We start from the raw sequence: 16,155 nt of genomic DNA, 5'->3' as shown, positions 1-16,155 counted from the left end.
CAATTACGGGCAGTCCATTAACTTTTTAAAAAAACGCTCACCCGTCGATTTTATTTTCGAGGGGGTCACTTAATAATCACAAAATCACTTTCCCACCTACAACCCCCTAAGCGGGGGTGGCACTACCCCTAAAATCTTAAATGGGAAGGGGAGTCGAGTGATACCTTATTGGAAAGGTCTCTTTTAATTCTCTTTACAAGGGTACTTGGTTTGACGCAATTTAAGTAAGTACTTTTTAAAATTTCCGCATTTAAACCTTAAAAGGTAATAATTTTCCATATTTTTACTTTATCATATACTACTAAAGGTACTTTTAAGAAAAACAATGCCAGGCAGTAGGACAAAACCATCAAGTATTATTAAATTATGAGACAAAAAATGAGATAGCTCTATCATATTACAGAATATTTTGACCTTAAGTCTAGTCATTCAAAAAATTATCGCAAAAATAGATTTAAGAAGAATTTGCTTAAGTGTTAGCTTATAATAAATGTTCAAAATGGCCACCTCCATTCTCCATACAATAAAAAAGATTTTGCTCAAAGCGTTGTCGCACGTTCTGCAATACTTCAGGCGTGATTTGAAGACACTCATTTACAATTCTGCCTTGTAAATCTTCTAACGAAGTGGGTTCAGTCTCATAAACTTTGCTTTTTATATGACCCCAAAGAAAAAAGTCTAGAGGTGATAAATCCGGCGATCGTGGAGGCCATTCAATAGCACCTCTTCTTCCAATCCATCGTCCTGGAAACGTCCGATCCAAATATTCTCGCACGAATAACATATAATGTGGTGGGGCACCATCCTGCTGAAACATTAATCTATCCTCATCGTATCTCTCATTTTGAGTTTCAATTATAGCTGTCAATGCTGGATCAATGGCCTGTTGTAATAGGTCTAAGTACATTTCACCTGTCAGATTTCCAGGTAAAAAAAATGGACCAACTAAATTATCACCAAAGATACCAGCCCAGACATTTAACTTTTGTGGGTATTGGGTACCTCACGATACACTCTAGGATTATTGTCGGACCAATATCGGCAGTTATGACGATTGACCAAGCTATTCAGGAAAAAAGAGCTTTCATCAAAGAAAAACGAATTAAACAAAAAATTTGGGTCATTCATAATTCGTTCACTCATAATTTCACTAAATTTTGATCGCCGATCGAAATCATCTTCATTCAGCTCTTGCATAAGATGTATTTTGTACGGATGAAACTTATGAGCTTTTAGAGTTCTTTGGATACTACGTCGACTAATACCTGTGACAGTTTCCAATTGACGGGTACTTAATGTAGGATCTAGATTAATATGCCCTAGTACAGCCACTTTCATACCTTCATTCCTTACGGGATTTTTAATATTGCGTTTGCGATTCGCCACTGATCCAGTTTCTCGAAATTTGGAAACAAGCTCCAATACATACTTTCGCTGCACCTTGCTGTTTTCATGTCGCTCATTAAATAATTCCGCCGTTATATTAGCACATTGATTATTTTCAAAAAATAATTGAATTATTTCAACTCTTGCTGCCGTTGTATGCACCATTTTTATTTTTAAAAAAAGGCATTACCTAAAAAAAGTCCCGCACTATAAATCATCTTTTTAACAGCGTACTACATTTAGAATAAATTGAGAATAATTCAATTTTTAGTTTTGGTCAACAAGAAAATTTTACAAATATTTGTAAAATTTTTTGGCTGACCAATCTCTAGTTCATCCGTATTATTCTAATGATATTTATTACCTGTGGTAAATAAATTAATATTAATACCAACGTGGTCTGTGATTGAGATAGTGAACTAAAGCAAATTCTTTTTAAATGTATTTTTTCGATAATTTTTTAAATGACTAGACTTACGGTCAAAATATTCTGTAATATGATAGAGCTATCTCATTTTTTGTCTCATAATTTAATAATACTTGATGGTTTTGTCCTACTGCCTGGCATTGTTTATCTTAAAAGTACCTTTAGTAGTCTATGATAAAGTAAAAATATTGAAAATTATTACCTTTTAAGGTTTAAATGCGAAAATTTTAAAAAGTACTTACTTAAATTGCGTCAGACCAAGTACCCTTGTAAAGAGAATTAAAAGAGACCTTTCCAATAAGGTATCACTCGACCCCCCTTCCCATTTAAGATTTTAGGGGTAGTGGCTCCCCGCTTAGGGGGTTGTAGGTGGAAAAATGATTTTATGATTATTAAGTGTCCCCCTCGAAAATAAAATCGACGGGTCCGAGCGTTTTTTTAAAAAGTTAATGGACTGCCCGTAATTGGCTCTGTTTCGTTTTCGAGGCGCCGCGCCACCCGGTATAAAAGGAAGTTTCCTAAATTCATTCTCGTAATTTTGTTCTTGGTATTTTTATTTTAACTTTATGATTGTACTTCCCAGTTTTTAGAAGAAAAAAATATTTTTCGGGTCTTCTTTCATTTACTTTCAGAATTTCAAAATTTTTTCTCCAACCGATTTTGTTAAATATTTCCGATAGTTTTTTCAATAAAGGTATTTATTAATTTTTAACAAAAGAAAACAAAAACGTGATAATATTTAAAACTCGTAAATTTTATTGTATAAGTTTAAAAAAAACACTAATAATTTTATTTAGCACTTATTATATTCATTATAGCGCCCTGAGAATGGCCTTATACAGGCCAAAACGTCGGCAATTATTAATTAAAGCAAAAACAACAATTAAAACCTGAGTTTTATTTAACTCCACATCCAATTTTTTTTAAATAATTTTTTTGGTAGTATCCTTAAATAACAATATTTTTTTTGCATTTTTTCGAAATTATTTATAGTTTCACACTTAAGTAAATAATATATGTTGATTTCTTTTTTTAATTGGTTATACCCTATAGCCTCTAATATTTGCAAAAATATTACTATAATTTCAATTTATTTAGTCATGAATTTTTTCTATATTTAAACAAAAAATTTAATTTTTTTATATCAGTTTTGATCAGAAATTAAAGCCATTAAGGCAGAGTATACTTTTAAATTTGACCTTAAGGAGAACCTCTAAAACAAAATAAATATTTTTTTTAATATTTAAAAAAAAAGTATTATTCATAAGAATTTTTTTTCTTATTAGCTGTTTTTGTCTATAACCTTACTGTATTATCTTACTTGGAAATTATTTAACCAAAAAAAAAAGAAATAAAGAAAAACTTAATTCAAAATTTCCTTTTTTAAAAATGGTTCTTTTCCTTCAAATTAATTTATACAAGATATATTAATTGCTTATAAAGTTCTTCTTTATTCTATTTTTTATCTTTTTTATTAAGACAATTAATTTGATGAAACTTTATATATAAAAATAACCAAAATAATCAACGAGCTGATTTTATGCTATGAATTGTCTTGTTTTTTTTTGAAATTTATACATTAAGACTTCATGTTTTCATATCTGGTTATTAGTTGTCAGTTGCTTTTTTGAACAGCAATAGCCATGTATTTATTATCTATAATTCAACTGTTGAATAATAAATAAGACTTTTTTATTAAAATATGCTTTTAAGCCTTTTTAAGAGCTTTAAGCTAATCTGTAGCCTTAAGCGTCTACTACTAGAAATTTAGAAAAAAATAATTTTTTTGGTTACTTCTTTAAAAAAAAAGTAAATGTTTTCGTCTTATTTTTAAAATTATTTTTCGGCGAGAAGTAATAGATAATATATTTTTTTAAATATATTGTATTTATTTTATAATAGCTTTCTTTTCAAGTTTAAGTTTAAGAGCATTCCATGGACCTTAAATGCTTTTTTTGTTTTTTTTACAAAAGTCTAGTAAATAATTTACATTAATTATTCTAGTTCTAGCCAAAAAAAAATACAAATTAATTTGTTTACTTTCATTACTTTTAAACAATTTTGCATAAAATATTTATTTGCCTCATTAAATTCGACACCAAAATAAAAAGAGCCGTTTCTTTATTCTTTTTTGCTATACTGTTATCATTTTTTTAATTTAATTTGAAAAATGCGATATTACTGCTTTTAGGTTTAAGAATTTTTTTCGTAAGATCCAGTAGTAAATAAACACATATTAAGTTTCCATATGACTTTTTTATTGGAACTACATACATAAGCACATAAGTACGATGGTACTACATACATCAGTACCAAACGATAACATTTAGATTTTTTATTCAATTTTGGTCAAAAACCCACGAAAATATCATTAAGGCCCGTGAGTTTCAAGTAAGGACTTTAAAAAACAGTATCTAAATATTTTGATATAGCCATTTTTCTCAAAATATAAAAAAAATATTTTTTTTTTGTTTCATGGTAATCCCACTAGTTTTTGTCAAATTTAACTTTTTTTTTTTGACCTAATTATACTTTCGCACCTAGGTTACTATAAAGTTGAGAATTAAAAAAAAAACACTTGTAGTTTTATTTTTGGTATGTTTTTTAACGCTATACATTTTTTTATAAAAGCAATTTTGTTTAATATTTTTTGTTATTTTTAATGGTGGTAGCTCTTAATTTTAATGAGGATTTTCTTGTGTGTTTCTTATGCTTTAATTATTGTTCGGCATAATACAAATATTTACCTAAATTCAGATGAATTATTCATGGTTAATTTTATTCACTTTTTGATAGAATGATAAAGTTTAAAGTAAATTCACACTTCTTAAAACTATTTTTTTTGTTTTTTTTATATTAGGTAATATCACTTATTATGTACCAAATTCAATATTATGTTTAATAATATTTATTTTTATCTATAAAGTTATTATGTTCTCCGAAGTTCACATTTTTTTCCAAGAACAAATTGACTTTTGTCTATATTTTCCTACCTTAATTATAATTCCTTAATTTATATTTTTTAATGTTATTAATTTGCTTAATTTAATCTACGTATAATTAATGTAGAATTTAAAAATAGTTGAGCATAGCACAATTACATTCCTACAGCATTAGCATGAAGAAATGGTCTGGGGTAAAATTTATATTTTACTAGGTAAAGAAATAGTAATATATGTTAATATTTTGATATATGAAGACTGGCTAAAAATGAAAACAATATTTTTTTATTATTCGATTAGAGCAAAAAATTGAACTTCTCCTAAAAACACCTGAGATCGCAAATAACACGACAACCTCAATATCTATCCGCTTACAAAAATACAATCCTCAACAAAACCATCATTTCTCTTGGCTCGAATCCAAGAAGATAAAGCGACCACTGTGTCACTCAGATGTGTTTTCGACCGTACAAATTTATTAGAACACAGCAATCTCCATTAGAAAGTGATAGTAGAACTGGTATAAACACCTTAATAACAATATTTTAATGATAATTTTGTTTTGTTCTTTAAGCGAAACACCCAGAATGGTATAGCTGTAGGTGTGACAAGCAATATATCCTTGACATTTTTCTTCGAGCATTTTCTTGACTTTTAAATAAAGGAGCGAGCGGCAGTTGAACAATATTGTGTTTGCTCTTGCTGTGTGTCTGCAAGTGATGCAAATTTACTTAGTAAAGTTAATAAAGTGGAGAAAAATGCATGGAAATGCTTATAAAAGACACGTGCATAAAACAAAGAAATAATATATTTACTTATTAAATAAATATCTTGTTTATTATTTTATACAAAGGTTTTACATAGTATATATTTTCAAAGCAATATTAATAAATTACTTAAGAGCAGCAACACAAGTGGAAATGAACGAGATATGAAAAATATTAAATAGAGACACAAAAATCCGCACCTATAACTTTGCTTTTAATTATTGTTAATTAGAATGACACCTTAACTACGTATGTTTAATCTGCAAAAGTTTTAATATAATTTGTCCATATTTAGTGCTATTTTCCATGAATTTATGAATTTTCTGTGGAGAGAAATCTGGTCAAAATACTTAAATACATAATTTAACTTCGTTAAAAGATTATTAATATTTCTTACTAATAATCTGACTAATTAAGAAAAAAGTCCAATGAAGTTATGCATAAATAACCTGATATTTAATTACATCATATGAGATACTCTTATTAAAACTGTAATATAATAAATTTTAAATATATTATGCATATTTCAAAATATTTGTAAACATTTCAAAAATATTCATCGAATGTTCTATATCAGCAATTGCATATGTAGTTTCCATGACGTGTCACCGATATAATTTTGTAATTCTATTTGGGGCCCTGCTATTAATCTTCTTAATTAAAGAAAGTTTGTCGTGATACTCCGTAAGACCGGAAACAGAGTAAATAATAGTGGTACTTCCTTACACATGTTTCGTCTTTTTAGCTTCTAAGGGCATGGCAATTAGAAAACCAAAGGAAAAAGAGAAAGCAAAACAAAAGAAAAAAAGACGAACATAGCTGTAGTACCTCCAGTTTTAATTAAAAGGTGCAGTATCTACACTAGGGAAGCATCAGCTACCTCTATCCCCTACCTGTATCATCCTTAGCCCGAGTGTATATAGTTTTAAAGAAAAAAAGTTAGTAGCATATATGTAGGTAGCTTATGCTTCTTAAGTATAGATGCTGGATTTTTCCTTTAAAACCAAAGATACTAGACCTCTATATACAAATTAGTTGTTCGCTCTTGTTAGTGATTTTTTTTTCTCTTTTTTTTATTTTCTGGTTGCCCTACCCTGAAGAAGACAAAAAGCAGAAACACGTGTCGACAGGAGACACCTTTGTTTCTTTTACTTCCCGTCTTACGCGAGTATTGCGACAAACTAATTTTTTAATTACTAAACAAATAAAAGTTTCAATTTTGCATTTAATTAACATTTCTACTGAAATACTCCAGGAATATTTTTTCAAGGTCTAGCGCATTCAAGCACTATGCATCACCATACCTATGTAAATATAATTTTATTTCAGCTTATTCAGGTTTTTATTTAAATTCGATGATTTCGGCATATTTTTGTAAAAACCCAATTTAAGTTAGCAAAGCTAGGACTAATAGTAATTTTTAGCACTGGCGTGTGTATTTGTGTAGCATAAAATGTGTGTAATTTTATTTTAATATGAAATATTGTTGGTAATTTCGCAGCAACAGTATTCTACGACCTCGCCAAGGTCTTTAATTATGTAAGTCACTTTTAGACAAGCTTAAAAAATATGGTTTCTTTAACTCTTTCGAGTGTTATGCTTCTTACCTCTCTCATGATTCTCTGTAGGGAACAAAATAACGTCCTTTAAACAAAATAAAATCATAAAAGTATCAAAGCAAATTTCATAAAGGTTTGGTGATATTTGACTAAAATTATTAAATGCATTATTGTCCGGTGCGAATTATGGATGATTTTTTTTGAATTCTGAAATCTGTTTTTAAGCCTTTTTTTTTCTGAATTTATTCTTAATTCCTTTTTGCATATCACTAGATTCTTTACAATTTATCCAGATGACGAACTAATCTGTAGGCTAATAAATTTCATTAATTTTTAGACTAAATGATGGCAATGTTGATGCAGCAGTTTTTTGTGACCTTACTAAGTCTTAAAAAGTGCAGTGGTTTTTTTTACCTCTTACCATCAAAAAGTTATTTGAATTTTTTTAATTACGTCTCCGTACGTATATGATTCTAGAAGTTTGACTTACAATGCCTTTAACTCTGATAAATTTAATTTAGTATATAATTTAAGATATAAGAATAATGACATTAAACGACTGGTCACTAAAACTGACAAATTTTCTTAAAGGGAAGAATTAAATAAAGGGAAAAGCTAAAAAAGTTTGATTGCTTTCTGAAAATAACAATTAACATATTATCTTGAACCTTTTTGAGTTTATGCTTGTCTATTCTCAACGGTTATAAATTGACTGCATCCGAATGACCTTTTACGATAAAAATACTGTAAATGTCCGTTTATGAGAATTAATGTGCATCCAATATTCTTCGTTCAATAAATAAAAGATGGTTTCTCTATTTTCCATAAACTCTGACAACTTATATGCTATATTATATATTGGTATAAAATATATACGTTACGTATTGTTTTATTCATATTTTAGATTAACATAACATAGTCTTGTTATGTTAATCACCTTGGGTAGTGATCCTTTTTTTTATATATATAATACCATTTTATATTTAATCTTGGGAATTCTTGTAAATGTCACTAGAGCGGGGTATTGTATTTGTTTTAATAAAAAACAAAATAATATTTTTACTAGGTGCAAAAGCCTTTTTATAAGTTTGATATGGATTGACCTCCTTTATATGTCCTGAGGCTAAAGTTAGAAAATGTTATCCAAAAAATCCAAATAGTTCGATACTTTTGCCTGCCGATCTGTGAAAATGGAGGACATTTTAATTCAGTGATGTTCGAAATGATTTGATTGTCTTATTTTTTGGAATCATAGGATTATCAATCATCATTTAGTAAGTTTAATAATTATACATTAATAAGTTTAATTATCCTGGTGGAAACGGAGGCTCCATCTTAATAGTTTAATAATTATTTAATGTTTTGATTTATCTGTGAATATTCCAAGAACATTCAGAAATTCAGATATCGGCATGTCATCAAAATGAGATAATCTCGCTAATTTCGGCAGAAATCAATAAAATTATTTTATCTGACATACGAAAAAATACGTATTTTTCAATCATACTGGATGGTATCCCTGATGTTGCGCATAAAGAACAATTATCAATCATAATTAGATTTGTGGATGCAATGAATGACTTAAAGAAGATAAGAATAAGAGAACATTTTTTAGGATTCTGCCAGATTACTGACGTAACAGGCGAAGGGATATCAAATTTTGTGACTGAAAAATTAAAGGAATTAAATTTGGATATTTATAAATTGCGAAGACAAAACTATGACAACGCAGCCAATATGAAAGGCAAAAATAAAGGAGTGCAGTGTCAAATTTTAAGTATAAATCCTCGAGCTTTTTATGTGCTCTGCACTGCACATTCTTTAAACGTTTTGGTAAACGATGCTGCTCGATCGACTTTTGAAACAATAAACTTTTTTGATTTAGTCCAAAAACTATATGTATTTTTCTCTTCTTCCACCAACCGTTGGGATATTTTTAAAAAACATTGTAAAGGACTGACACTAAAAGCTTTATCAGATACTAGGTGGTCAAGTAGAATAGATGCCTTAAAATCACTCAGGCACTGTTTTGAAGATGTGTGTAACGCTTTGGAAGATTTGAGAGATGATGCAAAAAATATTTTAGAAAAAATAATAAGTTACAATTTGCAAAATTGCTTGCTGGTAATGTGGTATAAAATACTTGAAAGGGTCAACGTTGTCAGTAAGATTTTGCAAGATCCAGAACAATATTTGCCCAGAGTTAAAGAATATTTGACAAATCTTTTGGAATTCTTACAAAGTAACAGATGTGATGAAAAGTTCAACGATCTATTAGATGAAGCAAAGAAAATTGCCCAAGATGTTGAAGCGGAAACAGAATTTCCTATAATCCGAATTCGAAGGAAACGTCAACCATTTAGTTACGAAGCTGCGGACGAAAATGTCGTCGATCCAACAGACAATTTCAAAATTAATTTATATTTTTATATGCTAGACTTTTCCATTAATTCAATCAAAGACAGATTCGATTTGATGAACAAAGTTAATGAACTATTTTTATTTTTAAACTCTCTATTTGACTTAGAGCTTTATCCGAATCAATTGTTGATGAAATGCTGCCAAGATCTATACCTACTTCTCACGGATGAGGCAAGAGATGAAAAAGACATAAATGGTGACGACTTATTCAGTGAAATCAAAATGATACACACTTTCATAAAATCGGAGACTAGCGCGGAAAAATTACTTAAATGTTTGGTAGTTGACGGCTTGGCTTCAAATTTTCCAAACCTGACCATAGCTCTCAGAATATATTTAACGTTACCAGTGACAGTGGCAAACTTAAGTTAATAAAGAACCATCTGAGATCCACGATGTCAAATGAGAGACTTTGGGTTGGACCTGGGAAGGGAAACTATCAAATTTTAAGAATAGGAATATGAGCTGCCAGTATCACTTATTTTCAAAGAAAAAACGTTTAATTGTAGTGTGTAAACAATTTTTTAATATTGCTTTTGGAATTACAAAAAGAAGATTAGAGAACCTGTGTAAAATATTAAATAAAGGAAAAAAACAGAAAAACGCAGAAAACCGAGGTGGAAATAGGTATAGTAATCGCAACGAAAACAAAAAACAAAGCCTTCGTTTATTTTTAAATAAATTGCCTGCACAAGAAAGTCATTATGGCCGACAAAAGTCAAAAAGGATTTACTTGTCATTACAATTAAATGCAAAGAAATTATGGCAACTTTATAATAGTTCTGTGACGGATGATTTGAAAGTTAAAAAAACAATGTTTTATAAAATTTTTATAGGAGAATTCAATATCGGATTTGCATCTCCAGCTACGGATGCTTGCAATGTCTGCGTGTTATGGCGTAATAAAATAAAAAATGAGAAAGATAAGGCCAAAAAGCAACAGTTAATAGCAGAACAGAGGATACATAAACTCCGTGCAAATGCGTTTTACGACTATCTGAGAAAAAAGAGGACAACAGTCATTCTGTATGTTTTGACCTTTCATGTTCAATGTTTGCCTAGGACCCCCATACAAGATGCCTTTTATGCCAGACAGCTCAGTTTATACAATTTTTGTCTTGTACCTTTAGATTCAAATATCCTGTTTTTTACTCATGGGATGAGTCACAATCAGCAAGAGGTTCTACCGAAGTGGGACCTGCTGTGTATGACTATTTTAAGAAATTAATACTAGAAGCTGATGTATTTCACCTAAGACTGTTTTGCGATGGTTGCGGAGGACAAAACAAGAATAGCCACATCATACACATGCTCCTGTTCTACCTTTTGAATGACTCCCCAAGACATCTTAAGGACATAATAACAATATTTTTTCAAGTACGAGGCCACAGTTTTCTACCAGCAGACCGGGTATTCGGTTGACTGGAGAAAGAAATTAGAAAGCATGTTGTAATAACCACCAAAGAGGAATATAATGACATTTTTAAAAAATTTGGCACACTAAGATTATTGGGGCACGATTGGATTCTAAAAGATGTAAAAAGCTTGGAGGAATATTATAAAAAAGTGGATGGTATCCAGAAATTTAAACGGATGATTTTTACTAAAAAAAAGGTTCGAGGTCACCGTTGATTTAAAATGCTATGAGAACTATAGATTTGAGAATCCGTTGGAAAAACCTGTAACAATTCTTAAAAAGGGAAAGAGGTACCCTTTGTCATAATTTGAGTTTGGGGTTATGTTCATTAAGCGAGAACAAAAAAAAGGACATAAAAAACTTGCTGAACAAACAGTTTGGTGATGAATGGTTTAATTTGGAAGAACTACAGTGGTACAAAAAATTAATAATTGATGATCCAAATAGTGCTTCCGAGGTACAATCAAACCCCGAAATGGAAAATATGTGTGATTGTCTTACAGATATAGGTGAAATAAAAGTTAAACAAATTTTCAACTTCTGATCACTAATATTTTGTTATTTTGACCTAGAATTTATGTTTTGTTTATTTTTGATAGCATCTAAGATATTTGTAATGAAAAATATTAAAGATCTGCTTCATTTTTATTATCCTGATAAAATGTAGTTAAAACAAAAACTCATACTTCTTACTAATAATAAACAAAGCAAAAGGGGATATTTACAATTAGTTCAAGACAAAAGGGGATTAATTGAAACGGATTTTTCAAAAGAGGATATTCTACATTTTAGGAAATTTCTAACATCAAAATTAAAAGGCATGATTTTTTTCTGAACATCTGTCTTTTAATAGTAGGTTCATGTACTTTCTAAACAGTAAAACCTTTTATCCGCAAATATTTTCGTATTTGTTCTAATAGTTTTTTTGATTTCCTGAAAAAAAAGATAAGATGTAGATATCCCCATTTGAAAAAACACCCAATTTTATTAATACAAATATTAGTATGTAGGTATCTAAATAAAATGCAATTTTAATTATATGTTTGTTTCACTATAATATTATTTAACAATTTTTGGCAAAGATTTTTGAAGGTAAAATTAATATTGGTCGAAATGTTGACATAAAATGTAAAAAATTAACTTTTTCATCGTTCTTAGCTTTTAAATAAAAAAACGATATCTTAGCAAAAAAATTGGATTTTTGTTTGTTATTATTGTTACAGTACACGACAACGATTTATTGATCTAAAGGTCAACATAAAAATGTATTATTTTTATTTCTTCATTCCCTAACTATTTGACATTTTTAAAGAATTTAAATTTTTTGTTTTTTTAACTAATATTATTTTCTAAAACTTGACAATTATTTTTGAAAGTCAAAATAATCTTGATTGAAAATTTAACATCCAAATTTATAAAAAATAATTAATTTTTCGTTCTCTAGTTATTCGACTTTGACCGAGATTTTGAGCCAAAAGAAGATATAATTAACAAAAAAATATATTTTGATTGCTAACTGACAACCAATCCTGAAATTGGAATGATTGAAGCGTCTCCGTAAGCGACATTATTATTCTCTTCCAACTGAACACCTGCCCATTTAACATCGCGAACACTAAGTAGTCTGAAGAGTAATGAAATCACCTTTATTACAGATAATTTTAAAACAAAAATAGGTGAAGCTTGCAGATCTGAAAGGTTATATAGTTTCTATCAAGAGCATGACATTACAAACACGTAGTATTGGCTACACAAGCGAAGGTTATTTACCTGGAAGAGTCCAGGGGATAATTCAACATACTCGGTCAAAAACTGTAGTCTTAGTCAACAAAAGATTCTGAAACTCTGTCAACAGAGTCACAACATACCCAGACGCAGATATGGGTTCTAACTATAACCCACTGGTTGCCGATATCAAGGTTCATTTAAAGAGACTACCAAACAACACGCATCAAGATAAAATCAATATAAAATAACACAAAAAGAATGTATGCAACACGAAAAATAACGTCAATGATATATGGAAACTGTTTCAGAGCGAGGTCAGTAAATTCCTAAACCAAAATCTAACTATGAATGTCAGACTTAGAAAACAGCGATGAATCACTGACAAAATACTAGAACTTATGTAACAACGAAAAGGACTCAAACATAATAAGATGGTATTTAGGTTTAAACAAAGAGATATTGAGAACAAGATCCGGGACGCTATGGAAAAATGGATTACAGGCAGATGCAGAGAAATGGAGGAGCTGGAAAGGAAGCACGACATATTCAATATGTACAAGAAAGTTAGGGAATCTATGCTAAGAAAACTACTTATATGCTGGTTGATAATATAGACAGACTAATCATTGACAAACATGGGGATATATAGGTAAACTATTTAATGGCCAGATATCAGATCAACCAGACACCAGTGGAAGCTTACGAAATTCTGAAGTTTGAATTACTATATAGCAAAATTTAAGAAGCCAACCGATCCACGTGATATTCCAGTGAAATTTTTGAAAACGATCTAAGACAATATCGGAATATTAATTAAAGCATTCAATACAGTGTACACTACTAAGGACTGGCTGAAGTCCATGTTGAAAACATTGGCTAAAAACCAACGTATAATGAAATGTAGTGGTTACAGGTAAATAAGTCTGATAAGCCACAGACTAGAAGTTTTCCTAAGCATTATTCATATGATACGCAACAAATATGAAAGTGATCTGGTCACTTCTTCAAAAGTGTCGCCATCAACGTGAAGGCATTTTTGCATGCTTTATGAACTATAAGAAAGCATTCGACACGGTGCAACATGAAAAACTTATAGATATATAGATATAGTCTCAACTGTTGTCCAATATATATTTTAATGAAATTTAAACGGGCGTTTCTGACCAGGAGTGCGGAGACTTTTAGACTAGGTGAAAGTGTTGGGACAAGAGATAGGTCTAAACATAAATACCACTAAAACTAAATTTATGTTTTTTTATCGTCAGCCGTATAATGATGCTGCACTGCAAATAAATTGTCAAAGCGTTAAAAAGGTTCCATGTTTCAAATATATTGTTTGTTACATTGCAGAGCATCTCGACCCTCAAGTGGCTTGCGTAACCTTTCAAAAAATGATATTACTCTTCTGCAATAATTATCCAAATTTAAAACTCCATCAGGAAATGATCAAGTGCTACATATGGTCCTTCATACTGTTGTATGGAGCAGAGATTTGGATTTTAAAAGCAGAAACCACTAATCGTCCTGAGGCATTTGAAATATGGCTACATAGATGTATGCTGCAAATCCCATGGATAGCCATGCAGCCAAATGAAGCGGTTTAAATAGAGCAGGCGCCGTCAGCAAAGTACTTACACCAGTTACATGCTGAAAGCTGTCCTATCTAGGTCACATACTCAAAGGTGATCCATACCGTATTCTTTCAACTTATAATGAAAGGCAAGATAGAATCCGGTAGAGGAGTCGATAGAAGACAAGCGTTGTGGTTAAGGAATCTCAGAGAGAAGACAGGAATTCGAAGTACAGAGAACTCTTTATACTTAGACAAAATACAATCTCTGTTGTGATTGCCAATATTAGGAGAAATCTGACACTGCACCAAAAGAAAAAGAAGAATACTTGACAAAGGTTCCTAGAAGAGAAAATATTATTGGTTGAACCTTAGACATCTTAATGTAAATACATCTTACAGATCTAATGCCTCAGACAAGGTTAAAAGGTTAAAATGAATTAAGGTACATGAGAATGGGACCAAACATGGACTTACAAAATTATTTTCACTATTTGTCCGCTAATTAATATTATTCGTCAATACTCGACAATGGTTAAAAATAAGAATTAATTACATAAAAATGCAAAAGTCATTTTGTAGTTAATGAATATTTGGAACAAGATTTTGAAAAATAAAAAAAACACAGATTTTTTACAGTTTATGAAACCCTAACGGTAATATAAACCCTTTGTTCTTGGCTCTTTCTCATACGCAACCCATAATTAAATAAATAATTGCAATATTTTCTTGCTAATTAATATTATTTAACAACGTTTTTTTACATTAAGGCGAATCTAACAGCATTTTACAAGACACATTTCAAATTTCCCAAAAAGGAATACCTTGCATAACCGGATCTATTTTTCTTGTTAAAAAATAAACCAAATTACTCATTTTTTACGAACTAATGAAATCAAACAAATAATGTAACTTTATTCAAAAAAAAATTATTTAACTATTAATTAATTATTTAACACACATGTGACCTGAAAACCCCAACGACGTAAACGCAAACTTACCTTTCGCAAGTGAACATTTCGCAACCAAGAAGAGGGCACACCACAAAGCACCGGTCAGTAGTACCTTCATTTTCCCGCACTAATTAGCAAATAATAAAACACCCTGTATATTACTGTACGGTACCGGACGACCCAGACATATATTATAAAGACCGGACAAAAATAATTTGAAAGTGAAATTCGCTATCGGCGGCTACTGTTACTAGATAGAGACAGTCATACTTAACCGTTTACCAATTGTACGTCGCGTACCAGCGCGATGTGGTTTTCTGTTGGTACTGATGGTCGACTGTTTCACTTGCCGCACGGGTGAAATCAATGGTAAACCTACATGGTGGAGTGGGTAGGGTATACCTTGGTAGTTTGAAAATGGGCTCGTTTGGGTTGCAGAAGTGTGGGTGTAGGGTATTGACACTTAGAGGGTTCTTTATATTTAATTAGCTGTATAGTACTATTTAGGATTTTAAATAGGTGGTATCTTTAAAAAAGTAAGATCTATAATTACCTATTTTGCATTTACATTCTATATTTCATATAAGGATTACAAAAGGTATTATACAATAATAACAATATGTCAGGAAAAAGAAAAAAAAATAATAAATTACAAAATGGCAATAATTTGCGCATTATAATATTGACCTGACAAGCAGGAAAACTAAAATTGAATCTAGATAATTGTCAGGTCATTTAGGCATCATACATCCAGGATGTGCCACTTAATATGGATACAGGCTAATATCTTGGTTGTTTGTTAAGTGATCTTTTTCATTTTTGGTAGGAAGCTGTATGGTTATAAGGCGCATATTTTGCCCAGGGAAAAAATGCGACATCTCATAGACGTATGTTTTAATGGAGTTTGATATTTTTCGATTCAAGAGTAAACTGCCTTTAAGACACTATTTATTTTAAATCTGTTAAATGATATTTTTTGTTATTA

The 16,155-nt window shown here is 30.3% G+C and overlaps 1 protein-coding gene across 1 annotated transcript in view; it reads right to left on the bottom strand.

The window, feature by feature from the left end:
* LOC126735579 (uncharacterized) overlaps positions 1 to 15,520 on the bottom strand; it is a 260,073-nt gene extending 244,553 nt beyond the window's left edge. The window contains exon 1 of the mRNA XM_050439609.1: positions 15,219 to 15,520. Within this exon, the coding sequence (XP_050295566.1) occupies positions 15,219 to 15,288 (70 nt within the window). The 5' untranslated portion in view covers positions 15,289 to 15,520. The remainder of the gene's footprint in view (positions 1 to 15,218) is intronic.
* Between the last annotated feature and the right edge of the window lie 635 nt (positions 15,521 to 16,155).

This window comes from Anthonomus grandis, chromosome 4 (genome assembly GCF_022605725.1).
Source record: "Anthonomus grandis grandis chromosome 4, icAntGran1.3, whole genome shotgun sequence".
Taxonomy (NCBI): Eukaryota; Metazoa; Arthropoda; class Insecta; order Coleoptera; family Curculionidae; genus Anthonomus; species Anthonomus grandis.
Note: the sequence above shows the minus strand (reverse complement) of the source record. Positions and strands in the feature narration are given on the sequence as shown.